This window comes from Anoplophora glabripennis, unplaced genomic scaffold, assembly GCF_000390285.2.
Source record: "Anoplophora glabripennis isolate ALB-LARVAE unplaced genomic scaffold, Agla_2.0 scaffold106, whole genome shotgun sequence".
NCBI lineage: Eukaryota > Metazoa > Arthropoda > Insecta > Coleoptera > Cerambycidae > Anoplophora > Anoplophora glabripennis.
In genome coordinates, this window is record NW_019416398.1 from 1050819 (window position 1) to 1072364 (window position 21546).

The window sequence follows — 21546 nt, forward strand, 5'->3', positions numbered from 1 at the left end:
AATTGTTAGCAACAGAAAGTGGGGGTAGAATTGACATTAAAACAACAGCATTATTTACGCATTCATCGTCAGCAAATTATTTAATCTGACTTCTATTTATATCTACTTGATAAAATAATTCAGTTTGCAAAATTTGATATGCCGATGTATTAATAAAACTTGGTCATTTTGCGGTAGAAAATTGTTTCTGTAGGTATCAATCACCAGTTAATTCTACTTTTATTTTCAAGATTTAATGTTCTGAACAAGTATTTTTGCTCATAGTAGAGGAAAAAACGTTCTCCCCCTTTCCCTATCCCAACCCTATTTTTTAGGAAAAAAAAAGGAAAAATATAAAAAGGATATAAAAGGAATATAAAAGGATATAAAAAGGAAAATATTTTTTTTTAAACAAAAACATAATACAGCCATACAGGGTTGGTTACTTTTTAGTATTTTGAAAGCAATAATTAAATACGAATACTTTATATTTTAATTAAAAAGTACAAAATTATTTCAACATTGCACCTCGAAAACGAAGCATTCTTCGATATAAGAACTTTTAAATAAGATTCTATATCAGATGTTAATGTCCTGCTACAGTAAACTCACTCTGTATATGTAATGAATTTCAGTGTTATCTGAAATTTTATTGTGATTTAACGCACAAGAAGGATTGAGGAAATATATAGAGTATGTCATTGTGATCTACAAGGGTATGTAAAAACTAATTGGGACAGTATTTATTCGATTTTCCACGAAAGTAGTAATTTTAAGTAGTCATTACATAGCATGCATTAGTAAATTAAAATACGAACACTCCCCTATCCATAGATGTTTGTTTAAGACAAAATTATAAACAAATAAACATTTAATTCTTCACTAATAACAATTACCGTTTTATTCCCTTTCAGTCACGAAGGAAGGTGAAGAAGGCAAGAAAAGCAGATGATTTAGACGAATTAAAACAGGAATTGGACATCGACTACCATAAAATCTCACTTGAAGAATTATATCAAAGGTTCCAAACACATCCAGAAAATGTAAGTGTATTTAAGTTATATAATGTTTGGTTATCGCCAGGAATTCCATTGCTATTATCTCATCTAGGCCCGGTACACACATCCGCTTTTATACGCATCGGAATAAATAAAGCACAATGCACACCTCTGGTATATTCAAATATATTAGACATGAAAAAATAAATGTGTGCACTGACTTTGGTGCTATACGAGGGTGGTCTGAAAAGTTTCCGATTCCGACCTCAACATGAAGGCGGCCGTAAAAGCTTGGGAGACGATGAACGTTCGGGACGTCAAAAAACTGCAACTACCGACGAAAACATCGCCAAAGTTCACCAAATGGTGCTAGACGACCGCCGAATTAAAGTGAGAGAGATAGCAGAGGTTATGAACATGTCAAAAGAACGTGTTTGTCACATATTAAATCAACATTTAAACATGAGAAAGCTGTCCGCGCGTTGGGTGCCGCGTTTGCTCACGTTAGACCAAAAACGTGTTCGAATGAACATTTCCAACGCTCTGTTGGCGCAGTTTAGGCGCAATAAATCCGAGTTTTGGCGCCGATTAATTACTGTAGATGAAACTTGGATACACCATTATACGCCCGAAACAAAAATACAGTCCAAACAGTGGACTGCAAAGGGGGAACCGGCTCCAAAAAAAGCAAAAACTGTTTTTTCGGCTGGGAAAGTGATGGCGACTGTTTTTTGGGATAGTCATGGAGTTATTTTAATCGATTATCTTCAAAAAGGAAAAACCATTACAGGAGCATACTACGCATCATTACTTGACAAGCTGAAGGCAGAACTTGCGGAAAAACGGCCACATTTGCAGAAAAAGAAAATCCTGTTTCACCAAGACAACGCACCGTCTCACACCTCAGCGGTTGCCATGGCGAAAATCCACGAATTACGGTTTGAACTGCTTGACCATCCGCCTTACTCACCAGATCTAGCCCCAAGCGACTTCTTTTTGTTCCCTCATCTAAAAATTGCGCTCGGAGGACAGAGATTTTCGTCAAATGAAGAGGCAATCACCTTCGTGAACAATTATTTTGCAGAGAAAAACGCCGAGTACTATTTGGACGGGTTACAGAGATGGGAGCATCGCTGGGAGAAGTGTGTAGAGTTACAAGGAGACTATGTTGAAAAATAAAAAAAAAAAATCTGAAAAAATGTCTAGTATCTTTGTTAGGTCGGAAACTTTTCAGACCACCCTCGTATTAATTTAAATACAGGATTTTTGTCATCACCCACATCATTCGTTTTAGTATAGTCTTTCCGAAGTCAGTTGAACATAAAAAAAACGCCTGTCAATAAAATTTAATGAGTTTCATAGGCGTCCCTAAAAAGTTTCTGTTAAAGGAAAAAAATTATAATAATTTGTATATGTGTAGAACATTTCTATTATATGTATGTTCATTTGGCCAATAACATATTTTAATTATTTATGTCCACAAACAATTTTATTATATTGGTGGTAAATTTCGTTTTGTTCCGTTTCAAAAGGTCTCCAAAATGCCATGTTGTGATAATATTAGTAAACAAAATATCCCTATTATTTCTCCCTTTCGCAATTGTAATATGAATGATTGATAGAAGCTGTCTATAATAAATTAAAATTACCTGAATCACACCAAATTCCGCATTGTTGCACTGCACTGCTGGACAATTTGTCGACCACTTGTCAACGGCTGAGACTTATTGCCCAGTAGCCCAATGCAGCTGTATTTGTATTTTGTTTGCCCGCGCTCGCATTCTTCACCTGGACGTATACAATTCTACCACCTCCACGTTCAGTTCGCCCAGACCTGTTTATGGGTATGGTTAAATAAATATGGGAACAAGTTTTTCAAATATTTCAATGCCGAGTTGCTGCGTCAGCGACCGAACCTGGTACATACTGTCATCCTCTTGGTTCTTCAATTGATATCGGAAAGACTATACTTATTGATTAAACAAATTGGTCTGTCTACTTTTACGCGGATCGATTTGTTGCAGGGCCTTAGTCATGCGAAAGCGAAAGAAAACTTGGAGAGGGACGGACCCAATGCACTCACACCCCCCAAAACAACGCCCGAATGGGTGAAGTTTTGTAAAAATCTCTTCGGGGGTTTTGCCCTGTTACTGTGGATTGGTGCAATCCTCTGCTTTATAGCCTATTCCATCCAGGCTAGTACTGTAGAAGAACCCGCCGATGATAATCTTTATCTTGGCATCGTATTAGCTGCTGTTGTTATCATTACAGGTAAATATTGGGCCAGATATTTATCGTTCTTTAATTCTGTGACAAATTATATTTCGAAACGCGTTGATACAAATCATCTAAAAATTGTCTTCACCTAAAGTCATCATTATTAGTGAAAAACATATGCAGATAGACGGACACAAATAAGTTTGCGTCTGAAATAACTCAGCCCCCAATTGTGCACTAAACACGACAAGGAAAACCTGTTATCGCAAATCGTTACGCCTACGTCTTATTCCTTCTAGCCAAATGCGTTCTTTCTCAATCTCGCGCAGCTGCACCTGAGTCAAAACGCATACTTATTTGTGTCGACCTTGTACCTGATATTGAAATCATCGTATAATGTAAATCTTGAATGAATTATTTGTCGTAACTTAATATCTTTTGAGGTAAAAGTTAAAAAATTAATAATAATAAAAAAAGTAAGTTAAAATATACACATTTACTCTAAATTATTTGCGCTTTTAGATAATTTGAGATGTAATTGAATTAGAACAAAATCAACCGCAATATGTCCTTCTCATTTAAGAGCGTTTGGCCAATTCAAATTTACACAGATTTTTTATTTACATTATCAATTTTGCCAATAAATCATAATTTAAATATGTGTTGAATTAGCGTTTTACTAGAAGAGTCTATCCCTTTTAGGTATATTTTCTTATTATCAAGAAAGTAAGAGTTCTAAGATTATGGAATCGTTTAAAAATATGGTTCCGCAATTTGCCACCGTACTTAGGGAAGGTGAAAAGTTGACTCTTCGTGCGGAAGACTTGGTATTGGGCGATGTTGTGGAAGTGAAATTTGGGGATAGGATTCCTGCCGATATTAGAATTATCGAATCCAGAGGTTTCAAAGTCGATAATTCATCTCTGACAGGAGAATCAGAACCTCAGAGCCGTAGCCCTGAATTTACCCACGAAAATCCTTTAGAAACAAAGAATTTAGCGTTTTTCTCGACCAACGCTGTTGAGGGCACTGCCAAAGGTGTAGTAATCAGTTGTGGTGACAATACTGTGATGGGTCGTATTGCTGGACTTGCCTCCGGTCTAGACACTGGCGAGACACCCATCGCCAAAGAAATTCATCATTTTATTCATCTCATCACCGGTGTAGCTGTATTCTTAGGAGTCACATTCTTTATAATTGCATTCATCCTTGGTTATCATTGGTTAGACGCTGTTATTTTCTTGATTGGTATCATCGTAGCTAACGTACCCGAAGGTTTACTAGCTACCGTTACTGTATGTCTTACTCTTACGGCTAAAAGAATGGCGTCCAAGAATTGCTTGGTTAAGAATTTAGAAGCTGTGGAAACTTTAGGCTCTACTAGCACGATTTGCTCAGATAAGACTGGAACACTAACTCAAAATAGAATGACCGTAGCTCACATGTGGTTTGACAACCAAATCATTGAGGCCGATACCACCGAGGATCAGTCGGGCGTACAATATGACAGGACAAGTCCAGGGTTTAAAGCACTTTCACGAATTGCTACTCTCTGTAACAGAGCAGAATTCAAACCTGGCCAAGATGGTGTTGCTATACTAAAGAGAGAAGTCAACGGAGACGCTTCCGAAGCCGCCCTTCTAAAATGTATGGAATTAGCTCTTGGTGATGTCATGTCTATTAGAGCTAAAAATAAGAAAGTCTGCGAAGTACCATTCAATTCAACTAATAAATACCAAGTGTCCGTACACGAAAACGAAGATCCCAACGATCCACGTTATATCTTGGTAATGAAGGGTGCCCCAGAACGTATCTTGGAGAGATGCAGTACGATCTTCATCTGCGGAAAGGAAAAAGTTTTGGACGAAGAAATGAAGGAGGCGTTCAACAACGCTTATCTAGAACTGGGTGGTCTTGGTGAACGTGTGCTTGGATTTTGCGATTTCATGCTGCCTTCCGACAAATACCCCATTGGCTATAAATTCAACAGCGACGATCCTAATTTCCCTCTCGAAGGCCTCCGTTTCGTGGGACTTATGTCTATGATTGACCCTCCACGTGCTGCAGTGCCGGACGCAGTTGCGAAATGCCGAAGTGCTGGTATTAAAGTTATTATGGTTACTGGTGATCATCCTATTACGGCTAAGGCAATCGCTAAATCTGTGGGTATAATCTCAGAAGGAAATGAAACTGTCGAGGATATAGCACAAAGATTGAATATCCCCGTTTCCGAAGTTAACCCAAGAGAAGCCAAAGCTGCAGTTATCCACGGTTCTGATTTGAGGGACTTATCATCGGATCAACTAGACGAAATCTTAAGATACCACACGGAAATTGTGTTTGCCAGAACTTCCCCACAACAGAAACTTATCATTGTGGAAGGCTGTCAACGTATGGGCGCTATTGTGGCTGTAACAGGTGAGTTTTTGTTGTTCTTTTGTCATACGCGGTGATTTATATGAACAGAGCAAAAATAAAATGCGTGGATGTCACTGAACGTTCATAAATGCACAAAGAAAAACAATAAAATAAAAAATGCATTAATGTGATAAACTCATGGATGTCACTGATTAATATCATTTGCCTAAAATCATATAAAATAGGCACTGTTACGGAAAAGGATTGACTGTTTGTCCATTACATTCGAAATACTGTGTTCTAATCGGCGAATAAAATGTCTGTAAACGCCGTGGATCTATGATTCTGTTATTGGGCAAACTTGCTCAAAGATTTATTTGTTTAAGACTTTCCCAAACTAAACCCGAAATAATTATTTGGGGTTTAGAGACAGCAAAACTTTACTGACAATTATTCCTTGTTAAAAACGTACGTGGGGACAAAAATTTCACTGTTGTCGCAGTGATGGTAACATATCTGGTATGCTTCTACAGAACAGCAGTAATTTTTTCACTCGCTTTATTTATGAATTTTGTCAATTATTGTTTTACTTATGAGAATAATGAAAATATGAGTAAAAAAGGCATCTAGGCATAAATAAGGAAAACATAATTAATGTTATTGATGTATTCCTGCGGAAATTGTCGTACCCGCCAAGAAATCACATTTAATATTTAGAGAATAGACAGGTTCAAATCTTGTAAACTTTGGTACACTACATGCAAACAGTCTTCATAAATGTTTACAAGCCACTTGACCAGTAATTTTGTCTGGAACAGTAATTTTATTTCCATCGTGGGCAATTCAAGTTCGGTAAAATTAAAACAGTAAGATCAAGGTTACATTAAAACACAACATTCTGTTTCGTCGCCTGTAATCTTTCACAAGATTCTATTCAACCAATCAGCAATCGCGTCATCTCGAGCGAAGGCGTAACGGTTTGTCATTGTTCATTGTAAACAAGTTATGGGTATCGGTGGCGCCAAGATCTAGCGTGCAATGTTGGGTTACCTAAACTCAACAATCACGTGGCTTGTAAACATTTATGAAGGCTCTGTACTTGGTTATATAAGTCGGGTTATTCGTTATATAACTTGCGTGTTATTGAAAATATCTGTCAATATAAAAAAAGAAAAACATTTTACAATAGTTGATTTATTTATTTTTTAATAGTTTTTAAATCTATAAATGCACCCTTTTTAAAGGAATGTATATTTTCATAATTTTTCATTTTTGCCTCAATTTAGTAGTATACTACTTTTCAATATGTTTAAAAAACATCTAACGTAATTATTACGCCCTTCAAAGAGTGTGGAAGTGTCCGTCTATGCCTAACTATTGGAAGTACCAAAGAGAGGCTCTTGATGAGTAGGTCTATAATATTAGGATACAAAATAAAAAACAAAATTGTTGAGCCTGGACTTGTAACTAGTCTTTTACATGATAGACTACCTTACCATTGAAATAATACCAAGTTCTAATAAATCACCCTATACATTTTCCTGCGTTCCTTTCATGGTGTGTGAAGCTCTTTGGCTTAAAAACTCGAGCGGCTATTTTAACTACTCTATCAAATATGAATTATTAGTTTTGTAAATAGCCAAGCCTTACGCATAATGAAAGGAACATGGCTACTTGCCTTGCTTTGTTTTTCCAAATAGGAGATTTTTGTATTAAGAGATATTTGAAATGGATTAATTTAAAAATATGTTAACCCAGATCTGAAGAATTTAAAGTAAACATATTGATTTGTGCGTAATATGAGTAATTGAAAGAGTTTTGTGTTAGCACAGTGCAATGTTGCCTACTGAATAGTGAAAAACACACCTTCATTTTATCCTAATTGCGGGATGTCCAGCCTATTTCAGTTTGTGTGCAGTTAACAATTAATTACATAATAAGCCAAGAGGAAGTTCCATTCTTAGAACAGTTACAGTAAACGCTGATTACACAGTTTTTTTCATTGTCGTTTACAAAGTTAATTGTGACGCTAATTAACATTGATAGAAAACGTATTTTAAACATTCAAGTAAATGTTTCACTTTATACCGCATCGTTATACACTAGGCACAAAAATTACTGGATTATAAAAGTCTTAAAATTTTTGGTGATTTTCAAAGAGAAGAGAGGCTTGGAGGGAAATAGTTGTAGAGAGAATAAAAAAAATGTTGGTTAGAAAAATGGTAAAAAATTGCATAATTAGGGATATTTGAATAACTTGGCATAACTTTGCAAATAATGAATAAACAAAGGATATCGGCTGTAACTTTTCAACCTCAAAGTATCCTAAAGAAACCCTGATAATTTCAAAACACTGCGATCCTGCCTATGCGTTCAAGCATGAGAAATCGTTTCATTCTCATGCAGGATAATGATCATCTTCATACCGCAAAACGTACGAGAAAGTTTCTTCACGCCAACAATGTGGTAACTCTTAACCACCCACCTAAGAGTCCCGACTTGAACCCCATTGGGCATGTTTAGAACATGCTCGGGCGTCGATGACAACGAGATTATCCGCAATTACAAAATCACCATCAATTGACCCAGGCTGTTTTACAAACTTGGCAAGAAATTACGCAACCAGACATCCGGATGTTAAATTATGATCTGCAACCAAATTTTTTTGAACGTTGGGAAACCTGGGAAAAAGGTAAAAAAAAAATTTAAAAATAATTTTTGGATTTTTTTTTTTTTCATTTTTGTAGAATCATGAACGTTTTTTGTTGAAGAAAATATGGATTATTGCTAAGAAACATTTTTAACATAAAAAAAAATAGTCAAAAGTGAAAAATTACTTATTACATTGATTACGACAAATTTAAACATTCCGGGCACTAGAAAAAAAAATCGCAGCGTTTTGAAATTATCAGGATTTCTTTAGGACACTTTGATGTTGAAAGGTTAGTCGATATCCGTAGTTTATTCATTATTTGCAGTTATGCTACGTTATTAAAATATCCTTAATTATGCAATTTTTTACCTTTTTTCTAACCAACATTTTCACTTTGAAATTTTTTTTTATCAAAAACCCATAATTACGACTTGTAGAGAATACTTTGCAGTTTCCAAAACCCTACTTGGATTTTCTGTACGACCACTTTGATCGACGATAACTCGACTACAAATAATCGTACAAGGCTCCGGAACCGCTCAAATTGAAGAGAATTAAATTATTTAAAAGAGCTTTATGATGAAGTTACCAAAAAAAAATGTTTTGAAGTCCATAGGTCTTTTTAAAAAAAGTACAAATTTACAATTTTTTTTCCGTCGATTTTCTTATGATTACTCAAAAACTACCGACACTAAGCAAATTTAAACTGAAGATCTGAAAACTAGACACCTGAAGCTTCAATTTCCTTTTTTTTTATTCTCTCTACGACCAGTTTCCTCCAAGTTACAGCTCTTTGAAAATCACCCAAAATTTTGGGATATTTTTAATATCCCTTAATTTCTGTGCCTAGTTATTATGGATATCGTGGTATGATCTTAAGTTAGACGCTTATTACTTGTTCGGTACGGCACTAATGTTGCATCGCAATGACACTGAAGGGGAGAAAATAAAGGGACTACACGTACACATTGCATCTTTGTAATAGGTCAAATTTATTTTTTCCGTTTTTCCCCTATAGATGTGAAAAAGGCTGCCCCAATGCCTTTTTGAGGAGCAGACTTGCAAAATGCTGTTTGCCAATTGAAATTTTCAAAATAAATAAATATGTGTTGTTCATATACTGCTTTATATTTTGACATAATGAGCAAACAATATTAAAGATAGAACCATATTGAATACACATATAAAAAAAAAATAAAAATAAATGATTGATTGAAAGTAAATAGAACAAACCGCATTTTGTATGTGTCGAGTGGACATAAGTCAATGTATTGTAAGCCCATCGGTAATATTTCACTTTTCTAATGTTGAAATAATTCCTGAAGTTGATCAGCCTGCATTCTTAGAGGAGAAATTGCAGCTTCTCCACAGATATGGTAGAACAGAATACCGTTAGTTTAGGTCAACGTGAAAGATTGTTTCCAATTAATCATATCGTTAATTAATTAGATTTTCCACGTCCCTTATTCCTGCATTGAGTGGTGGTTGGGGTATTATTATTATTATTATTATTAGTTATCAAAAAACATATTAAAAAAAGTCGTTTCATGATTCTCTTCCTCAAAGGTATTTACAAGTATTTTTTACTATGTAGTATACATATAGAAAAAATAATTCCGATATTTCTTTTATCCAACCTATATCTTGTGACTGAAAGGTGGCTCGAGTATTTAACTTGATCTTTTCTTTACGGGAATATTGAAACCATCTTATTTTTCACTGCAACGCTGATAAAATCCGTAAATGACTTGATCGAACCAACGTCTTTCTCAAAACATATTTTATATCTTTTGAGCGGGAAAAGTTATCAAAAACTTTTTTTATAAAACTGGTTCAGAAAATGAAAATGACGTAAAAATGTGTTTTACATATCTAAACATTTTTGGTAATGATAATTGTATATCGTTTAATTTGTTTTGAGAGCTCATATATTCATATTAATATTGCTTTCAAACATAATATTGGAAATACTAAAATTTGGACAAACTGCGTTTTGCACGAGTTATAAAGTCATTTTTTAGGTTATTGGTTTTGCAAATCTGCTCCTCAAATGTTGTAGGTTATTTAATCATTGCGGTTTCTCATTTTTCGTAAGGTTCTCGGAAGCTTGTTTCAAAATGATAAAGTAAATGTGAATTTGTAAAATATAGGAGATCCCGCAGAAACATAAAGTGTCAGTAATCAGTACCATTTTATGATAATTAACTCCCGTACGTTTTTCTTTTGTGAAAATAAGCGTAATAAGTTAATTTAGTTTTGTGTACTGAGAGCTTTAAAATCTTATTTTCGCCCCCATGACAAAAAGTCGCTGGTATGACCTCATATTGCACTACACTTGCTGCATTAGTTTACATACGAAGGATGTTGTTTAACATGGACACCCAAGTTCAATAAAATCCCCCACTATCTTATAACAATTTTGTACCAAAAGGCCCATGAAAATAAATTTCAAATGAACAGGTGATGGTGTAAACGACTCTCCCGCGCTAAAGAAAGCCGACATTGGCGTAGCTATGGGTATCGCCGGTTCGGACGTGTCAAAACAGGCGGCCGATATGATCCTGCTCGATGACAACTTCGCATCAATCGTCACTGGTGTAGAGGAGGGACGACTGATTTTTGATAATCTGAAAAAATCCATCGCCTATACTTTGACTTCCAACATTCCCGAAATTTCCCCCTTCCTTGCATTCATCCTTTGCGACGTTCCTCTTCCACTTGGAACTGTTACAATTCTCTGCATCGATCTTGGAACTGATATGGTAAGTCGCATATCAATTTATTTTACCGTTATTCGAGTTATTAGTCTGTAAAGGAGCCGTCTTGTGATATTGTATTGATGTTACAATTCGTTTACGAATTGAAAAAAAAAATGATCCGTGATCAGCGATTCTTATTATGATAATGAGAAAGATACGTATTTTAAATTAGAACAGTTATTTTTTTAAGTGATGATTTTAATATTCTGTTGCTGTTTATTTTTTAAATTCATTGGTCAGGAACATAATCAGTGGTTTTTAATTACACAATTTTTTTTTGAAAAATGTGTAATAAACTCAAAAGCAAAAAGAAGGCAAAAAATTAAGACGATTTTTTCCTATGGGCCATAGACGTATTTTAAAATAAAGTTTTTACTGTATGTTTTTCCAAAATGATTGTTTTTCTTTTAAATAAAAATTTTTACCTTACTTTTTCCAAAAAATTATGTATTGCATTCAAATTTGGTATATGTAAATTTTTTAGAATGCCGAAGGTAATCGTTTTATAATTTTTCGACTATTTTGAAAGGTCGCTAGCTACGATTTTTCCTAGCGTCGTTTTAGACTATAACCTTTTTGAGGATAGGTTTTCTGCGTAATTAATATCTAATCGCGATTAAATAACAGCCAATCACGTTAACGAACTTTTAAAATGAACCAATTTTAAAGTACTGAATATAATTTAATAAAAATTTTATGTAATGGACACTAGTAAGAACCTCTTAAAATAGTGTGAGAAAATAAAATTAAAAAGTGTAAATACAGGGTGTTAAAAATTTAGGTATTAAGTTGTAAAGCTTAGCCCGACCCTGGTAAACTAAAAAAGCTAAATATGTTTCAAGGACATTATTTTAAGAGGCCCTTACTAGTGTCCACCACATAAAATTTTTATTAAATTATATTAAGTACCTACTTTAAAAGTTATTCAAGAAAAACCGATTTCCAGCGTCGTCGTCCAGGGACACATATTTCCGTAGGGAGGGCCTGTACGAAAACATTTTATAGGAACTTGCCATCTTATTTTTTCATGATCTATCTGCATTAGAGAGATTTCTCACATTTTCCCGGACACCCTGTGTAACGCAAAAAATAATTTTTCATAAAAAATGTACCATATTCGATAAAAACGCAGTTGATTCTGATAAAAGTTCTGTTAAAGTAGGGGTAGACTTTCTTGTTAAAACTTTTATTATATATATTTTTTATTCATTAAATATATGTAAATTAGGTACTACATATTTACAAAACAACTTTTATTTGACAGGAGCGGTTGTTTCATGTGTTGTTATTATCTAATTGTTTTTCTCTTAGACTGGAGAAACCAGTGGTGGGCGAATTTTTATCAAAATTATGCCAACCCAACTTCTACAAACATATCACTGGTGGCGCGATGAAATTCTAATTAAAAAAAGTCATCATCAGAAATATTTGTATGATAAATTAATAAATATTTAAGATAAGGAAATAATTTGATTAACAGGGTTAATAGTAAATTTGTACATATATTTAACTTAAATTCTTTACATATACATTTTGAGTGCCGCTGTGCACATGCACATTTATGCCAGCACACCAAATAATTGCAAATTTGCCAAATCATGTATGGGAAATTTTATTTAGAATTATTAGACTTCTTAGAAATCTTTTAGTTTCATACTGCACCTAAATCTAATGTATTGTGACGGATTCTGGTTTACAAAACAGTAACTGGTTTTATGAGTGATCTGAAATTAAATTATGCAGTATTCAGTAATCATAATCCTAATTTTAACTTCTTAATAAAGAAATTCCTAAACGAATGAACATTTAATTTAAGCAAACTAAGTACTATCATAAAGTTTAAAATTGCAATATTTAAAAGGCAAATCTAATAGATTACTCAAAAAGCAAATGCAATAAATAAATGCTTAGATAATTATTGAAGATTAAGGTATTGAAACAGTTGTTAATTACTTTAAAATATGCTTAGTCCACAAACCATGTACTTGTACACGTAGTATTAGTACCTATTCATAGTATACAAGTACTTAGGAAATTAATTTAGAACAAATTAACAGTTGAAAACACAAAAATTAACACTTCGATGGTTTTCACAGCAAATACAACCTCTAAATAAAGTACATTAAATATTAATTTAAAAAATATATTGCAATACACAAATAACAAATACTAGATAAATTTGAACTTAGAAATATGTATTTTGATTTTGTGCAAATAATCAAATATGCTTTAAATAAAATATTATTTTCAAAGCAGACTTCTGCAACGACTTTTCTTGTTTACCGTAAACCGTAATTATCGAAATTTTCGTAACCAATATCCCTTAAATACGTATAACAAGAACAAGACACGATCAGTATTGCCGAAAACCTTGTGCTGATGGCACATTTTCAGACTATTCATTTTTATTTAAAATTTTATGAAAATTTTATTTTAAATTTCTCCATGAACTTATTACCTATACAAAAAATTTTACTACATTATTTAAATTATAAGTATATAAAATTACTGTAAGGTACTTTTGTAGTGAGTAATTCATAATTATGTATACTTTAACATTGGGTTGTCGAGTTGATGTAAGTGTCAATCTATTTTCACAGATGGTGTTTTTCTTTCAAATGTGAACTGTGGTGTAATCAAGTTTAATGGTCGTTTGCACCAAAGTGAAATAGTAGAAATGTTAAAGGGATATTTTTGCTGTACAAGAAATATTGAAGTAAATAAGTTGATAAATATGCAAAAACCAAGACAGTCTAACACATTTGGTATACATTTATTACACATATCAAGGAGGTCTGGTTAATTGAACAAATAAACGTAAGAAATTTAAAGAAAAGTTGAAATTTGGATTTGATGTATTCATTTGGTCTAGAGATATCGATCTTTCATATACTTACCGAAAAATATAGAGCTTATGGTTGTAAATGTCAAAATAAAGTCAGCGGTTCTCAACAAGTTTTCTTTAAAAAAATAAAATATTTATTTTAAATTTTATTTTTTATTCCTAAATTTTTGCAAAAAACTTAATTACTTGTTCTTCACAGTAAACTGTTGCATAAAATGTACGATCACATTTCAAGTTTGCACTGTATATGAAGTAAGGGAAGTTTTCTGGAAATCTAAGTACTCATTCCTTCCAAAATTTAGAGGATCCACTTTGGAAACCCTCTATTTGCAGATAGAAATTGGTTGACTATGGCAATCAATAATGGCATTTTGTCTTTTTTTTTTTTTCTAAAACTGTTCAGTGTCTGCAATGCAAATATAACAAGAATATACTTTGTAAAATGAAATTTTGCATTATAATATGTGGCATACCATACAACGCAGAAAACCTAACCTCAAAAATTTATATTAAATATTTTTGGGAATAGTTGGAAATCTAATAATTCTGATGTAGCATCGTAGCATCCTCAAAATCTAAATTTGAAAACAATATATTTTTTGAAATATATGATATGATAAAAAAAACATATTTGACACAGTATTTCAAAAACAAGCAGGAAAATAAATATTTTAATTTTTGATCTATTGGTCCCTAAATTTGTGGCATATTTTTTCAAAATACTGTTCCTGTTAAAATGATGCTAATTCTTCAAACTTCCTCTTTACCATCACTTATTGAATTGAAATGTTCAGTAAATTCTAAGCTTTATTGCAAGACATCTCCAAACTGAATTTTAGTGTTACTTTTACCCCAAATTAAATTTTGTAAGGCATCAGGTATAGTAGATGTATAAGTTTTCACATAGTAATTTCCTTTTGAACGAAAGGTGCCGGCCATATCTCTAGCTTACGAAAAAGCCGAGTCCGACATAATGAAACGGCGCCCACGTAATCCATGGACAGACAAATTAGTAAACGAAAGGTACAAAACAAGTTAACAACATGAATAAAAAGTCGCATGTAGGATTTGATAAAATTTTCTAAGTAAAATTTGCACTGACTGGGCTCGGTTACATTTTAACACTTTTTTATTAGTAGAGATAGAGCTATTTCAGTATTCAGTAGATTTTTATGTTACTACTATTACTGTTAAAATAAAAGGAAGGTATTCAAGCGCCAAAGGTATGTTTTCATAAATTCATTTTCTTCTGCTAACCTTCAAGTGTCCTCTATAATGTTTATTTATTTCCGTTTACTTTTAAGCTTTAAGAATCGAGCTCAATTTGAGCTAAGCTAGAGCAGTTTTATCTTGCACCAATTAAGAATAGGTCATTAATTTTTTTTTCTGAATATAAATATATTTGCTTGCATATTAATTTATTACATATTCAAAATTTGCAGAATATTTTAAATGATTCTGTTCATTTTCAAAAACTCTAAATTAGTGCAAGAAAAATGGTGGCCTCCTAATTCATTCCTAGAACAATACTGAACAGTTGTACCCATTTTAACCTTTACTTTAATTTTTACCTTTTTAATTTCTATATTTTTATTTAATTAAACATAGGTGCCTGCTATTTCTTTGGCTTATGAAGAAGCTGAGTCTGACATTATGAAGAGACCTCCGAGAAACCCACAAACTGATAAACTTGTCAATGATAGGTGCAGTTATTTTTTATTTTAATTATTATTTTGGTTTTTGTTTTTTGGGGTTATTTGCTCGCCTACTAACCAATCAAATAACTTGGTTTTGTACAATATTTTCGTAAATACTAAACAATCTAAAAATGTTTGTATACAAGTATAAAATGCAAATTCCAAAAGACTGAACTGTCTAACAAAAAGATACCTACTAAAAGAAATTTATTCTGATGCCTGCGGTTTATTAATAAACGTAACTGCATGGGAAATTTCTACAATTAGAAATTAACAATGAGTAATCTAACATGTACATAGAATTAGTTGGATTAACTGGGGTAAAATTATGTATTATTTTTTACTGTATTTGTATAAACAAACTGACACAATTACACTCACCCTTCCCCAAATGGTGTAGTTAGCTTGCTTAGCACTCAGCCTTGTGCAGACCTTAGTCATAGAGTTTTAGTGTTGATTACATAAACCTAAACAGTTGTAAAATTATGTCTCCTAAATGAATAACTTCCCTGATTTAATTTAGGTTCATGTAATACTTGATGTTCTAGCTAAGTATTGTCTACATGAATTCCATGTTTGTTTCATTTCCAACATAACATAAATAAGGTTTTCTTTATTGCTGGACCAAATTTTGAAATAATTTCTCCATGTTAATAATTTGTTAGTTTTTTTATTGTTGTTTTATAGTAGAGTGTAGTTTTAATTTAGAGAAGTAGCAGATTAGTAAACAAAATTATTACATTATTAACTTATACAGGGGTCTTTCTAAAATATTTAGCTAAACTGCAACAAGAGAAAATAAATCCTGTAGATGAAAATGCTTAATAAAAAAGCTGCAGGGTGATAAATGTGCATTGCCAAAACACATTTTTTTTTTCAACTTCAAAATAATCTCATGGGAGATAAGTATTTTGGGAAAAATTCTACTTTTTTTCTATTTTCTGAAAAATAATACATTTTTTGGGAACATCATTAATAATAAATTTATTTCTTTGATTCTGATAGACTCTATATATTATTATCCAAAAAAAATTAATGTAAAATACAATTTTAGATAAAAAAAAACATTCGATTATCCCTTGCATATCGGCTTCCGTTCAAAAAAATATAAATATTCCTTCATGACATTGTTGTAATTGCCAATCCTGGTGCAAGAAGAGGGTAAGAACTTATATGCAGATTGTAACAAATAAGGCAAAATATATATTTTTTTAAGTTAGATTTTTTGGCTAAACAAGTATAACATCTGAATTAGTTTGTTTATAAATAAAAAATAATTTGTAGTGCAAGAATGGGTTATATGATCACATTATTATTTATTTTTGTTTTTGTGAATAACCAATATTCAAAACATTTTTACAAAAATAATATTAAAGACGAATGGCCAAAACAAATACCTACTAGGTGCAAAAAATCAACACATAAGTGGTTCAAAAATGTAATATGCAGAAAAGGAGCCTGTCACATTCTTGCACCAAACAAACAGAGTACACATTTTAATCTATAATTTACATAACTCTTATTTTTCAAAAATATGGACTCATCTCCTCTTTGCACAAAGTCTTCAATTATTGATTGTCTACAGACCTATACTGAATTTGATTTGACGTGTCACCTTTACCACCAAGTACCTACCTTGTTTACAAAGCATTTATCAACCCATATCCTTATAAAACTTTTTGCTTAAAATGTTCTATCTCCTGTTTCAATTGGGCTACATATCTTAGAGTTGCCATGTTTTAAAAAATTACAGGTTGTCAATTAAATATGTAGAGTCTGCAAATCAACAATTGTTGGGATACAGGGTATTAAAGTTAAGAAAAAACTCACCTGTTCTAAATATTTCAGAAGACATTTGATGCAGAATGGTGAAACTTAGGTTAATTACACAGGCCAACAAGGAAAAAATTCCAGAGATCAGACACTGCGTTTCCGAAGGCATTTGGCGCGCTGAATCCGAATCTGGCCTCAGAATTGATCCATCACCCTAGGTTTCCGAGATATTCTAACCTAAAAGTGCAAAAAACACGTATTTTTGCTATTTTCAAGGTTATGTAACTTGGCGAAAAAATTTTTTTTCTCAAAACTGAAAATATCATTGGAAACTACTATCTTTCCCCTTCAAAACGCATTTTTTTATTTGTAAAAAGCTTTATTTTTCGCGGAGATATCGTCGATTAAAGATGATCAGTATAGCTTCCTTATTAAACCATGGCTATAACACAATATCACTAAGCGCTACGAGCCTTAGAGGGCTCGCAGCGCTTAGTGTTATTGGGTAATAGGGCTTGAAGTTAACCTTCCTGACGATTAGGGCTCACAGCGCTTAGTGTTGTGGGGTTATAGGGCTTGGGATTAACCTTCCAGACATATAGGGCTTGGGGTTAACCTTCCTGACGATTAGGGCTCGCAGCGCTTAGTGTTATTGGGTTATAGGGCTTGAAGTTAACCTTCCTGACGATGAGGGCTCGCTCCGCTTAGTGTTGTGGGGTTATAGGGCTTGGGGTTAACGTTCCTAACAATTAGGGCTAGCAGCGCTCAGTGTTATGGGGTTAGCCATGATGTAATAATATAGCCATACTGGTCATCTTAAATTGACGATATCTCCGCGAAAAATAGAGCTTTTTCCAAATAAAAAAATGCGTTTTGAAGGGGAAAGATAGTCGTTTCCAATGATGTTTTCAGTTTTAAGAAAAAAATTTTTTTCGCCAAGTTACATAACCTTGAATATAGCAAAAGTACGTGTTTTTTGCACTTTTAGGTTAGAATATCTCGGAAACCTAGGGTGATGGATCAATTCTGAGGCCAGATTCGGATTCAGCGCGCCAAATGTCTTCGGAAGCGTAGTGTCTGATCTCTGGAATTTTTTTTTTTTTGAAATTTTGTCGGCCTGTGTTATTTTTCTGATTAGGTATGGTAAAAATTAACAGAATTCCGATATACGAGTATGTACATGTGACTGCTACTTCTAAACTCCTTATGATGTTTCCAAAAAAATATATATGTCTCATTTGAAAAATTAACTTTTTTAACTTTCATTAATGTTACCAAACACTTTATTAAACTTATACATATTTAGAACTACTTGTTTTGCAAATAAAGTTCAATATGATTTCTTTCTTAAATACCAGATTATATTGAGAGAATAATTTGAATATATTAATGAATTTTGGATATTTTTGGTAATTATATTGATAGAATAATAATTATTGATGATGTATAATATCAATATGTTCCATTGAATGAAAAAAATTGGGTCAAAAACGAAAAAAACAAAAATTTAATTTTTACTTCAAATTGAATCGTGAATAGCTTTTGAAGGAGTAAATTTATGCAAAAATGTTAAGGGACCTCTTTTGTAGAGCATTAAATTTCCTTTGAAAATCTGTATTGTTCTTTTTCAGATATTAATTTGTTCGTTATTTACAAAATTCCAAAGTTAAAAAGTCAAATCGAAAAAACATATCTATTTTCAAGTCTTGATTACATGGAAATGGCTCATCTGCCGAAAATTTTCAATCAGACCTTTTTTGTAGGGCATTCAATTTCCTCCAAAAATATATGTAGATAAATTTTTTTACCTCGATGGTTTAGCAGTTTTGACGCAAAAATGGGATCACGAATAAAAAATCTAAACTAACGATGATAGTCCTCTTAAAACTAGTGCTGGCAAAAACCGGAAAAAGTGAAACTGGTTAACCGGGTTCCGTAAAAACCGATTTCAGATAAAACCGGTTAGTCGAATAGTTGCTAAAACCAGTTATTCGAATAACCCGTTACTTGAATCGCCAAAACTGGATATCTGAAAATCGGTGCTTTACAAAGACAGACCCGGAGAAATTGATGTCTAAAAAAAAAGGACAAATCGATATCTAAAAAAAAAAGGAAGTAGATTATCGAATAATCGGTTATTTGAATAATCAGATATTTGAAGAATCGAATAACTGAATAACCGGTTTTCGGATTTCATAAAAATCCGAATTATCCGAAACCGGTTAACCGACTATCCAAAAAACAGATTTCAGTTGCCGGCACTACTTAAAACTAATATTAAGGAAGGGCTCAAACTCTCACGATATATTTTTTTTCATCATTCTGAATGATATTCTCGATATATCTTTAAAAAAAAAATAGTCGATTTTTTTGGCCCAGTCTAATAACTATATTTTATTTTTGTTATTTCTAGAGCTTTTTTTTTCAACATAAGCCTGACTACATATTACTATCAGCGTCATCTTTTAAACTATGCTTGTAATAATACAATCGACAGCTTTGAAGTAATGGCCACTTAGTAAATATTACTGTGAAAATAATCGAAATTGTTCCTTATCAGCCAGGTATCTAAAGTCATCCAATATAGCAGCTTTAGGAATCAATTTCCTTTATGCGTTTGACTTTTAATGCATTTACACTAACAGAAATCTTGCCCAACAAAATTATTTCACAAATACTACAATTTATTACTGCTCAACAAAATAACGAAAATATTTAATAAATTTATTGGTTTTATAGGAACAAGCCATTTTTAAATTTCTGTAAATGTAGCGATGCATTTTAATCCATGAGATAATTTGACAAACGAAAAGAACCACAGTCCACAATGCAAACTAAGGCCCCTGTTACTTTGACATCTTATTTATGCACCAAAGTGTCAAAGTCTATTTAGTAATAATTGTTAAATTTATCATTTCCTTTTTCCACACTAAGATAATAAAAATAGCAACATAAGTTACAGAAAAACTCTCTTTATTAAAATTAATTTGAAATTCCAACAATAAAGAAAACTCACATAAACATAGAAACTTAGCACACTAGATCTAGACTAGGCAAATCAAGGAACAGTGCTGGCATGTAAGTGTTTGCCCCTCATGGCCGTCCTTCTTGTGGTTTTGTTTTTGACATGTATTTGTTTGGCCGAGATCAGGTCCCTGCCATTTCGCTGGCATATGAGGAGGCAGAATCAGATATAATGAAGCGAAGACCTAGAAACCCTTTCAGTGATAAACTCGTCAACGAAAGGTAACAAAATGTCTTCGTGTTCTCTTCTCTTGGATTGGACCAATCGGTTCTCTCCACTGCCTCAAAAATGACTCGGCTTTATATATCTTTTGTTTGTGTTTCCTGATTTTACTCATATGCGAACTTCTGCTTTCCTTCGATCCACTTCACCAGCACTAATGCCTTGAGCTTGTTACGAAAGCCCCGTATTAGAATATAGGTAAATAGCTTATGTTGTATTTCATTTTCAATACCATCGCAAATTATTTGTTTCAATTTATATTTGAAAGTTATTAAAATACTAATATTGGGCTAAGATGCTGCAATTGATATCTCTTGTCACCCACATTTTTAAGTTAATTTCTCTGATGGCACAGTTATTAAAAGAGTTATAACAAAGGCTAGAATTGATATTTTTAATAGATTTTGCAAATATAAACTGTGGGTGGCTTTTCAAGGGTTACTGACCATATCAGTGGTAAGTAGCTGCATTATTAAGCTTTTCTTGCTTAAAATTTAGGATACATCTAAATTGCTTTTAATATGAACATTTGTTTCACTAAAGTCTCGCATTAATATTAAATAAATTATTTTTTTCATTTTTGCTGCTCTTTAGTGAGAAATGTTCAATGTTCGGGGCTTTGTCCACTTCATTGGCTCATCCATTTTGCACAGAAGCTTTCGGCGCCCCTAAAAAATGCTGCCTTCTCCTCCCCGTTCCTCTACACACTATTCTGAACAGTCTAAATACTAAAAAACTTGTGCATGCCATTTTTTTCACTACTAACTGTGTGTATTGCGCTGCCGCATATGCCGGCCTTCCTCTCTATAGGTGCCTGCTATTTCTCTGGCTTATGAGGCCCCGGAGTCGGACATTATGAAAAGACAGCCTCGCGACCCCTATAGGGACAACCTGGTTAACCGCAGGTGGGTCACTGCAGTGGCGTCGTGATGGCTTGGCACCACACAACAACTACCTCGGCACACGCAGATATACCAATATATATATCACCTCGTGTTTTTATCACAAGCACTGTTTTAT

At 33.0% G+C, this 21546-nt stretch overlaps 1 protein-coding gene across 9 annotated transcripts in view; it reads left to right on the plus strand.

The window, feature by feature from the left end:
• The window catches only part of LOC108904109 (sodium/potassium-transporting ATPase subunit alpha), an 80438-nt gene that overhangs the window by 54128 nt on the left and 4764 nt on the right, over positions 1–21546 (plus strand). For 4 of the 9 annotated variants that reach the window (XM_018706533.2, XM_018706538.1, XM_018706536.2 and 1 more), the window contains 5 exons: positions 894–1022; positions 3002–3248; positions 3897–5612; positions 10666–10967; positions 15418–15512. In XM_018706533.2, the coding sequence (XP_018562049.1) occupies positions 894–1022; positions 3002–3248; positions 3897–5612; positions 10666–10967; positions 15418–15512 (2489 nt within the window). Of the gene's footprint in view, positions 1–893; positions 1023–3001; positions 3249–3896; positions 5613–10665; positions 10968–15417; positions 15513–20430; positions 20526–21336; positions 21432–21546 lie in introns of all 9 variants that reach the window. The other 5 variants (XM_018706534.2, XM_018706537.2, XM_018706540.2 and 2 more) reach the window with 2 other exon arrangements.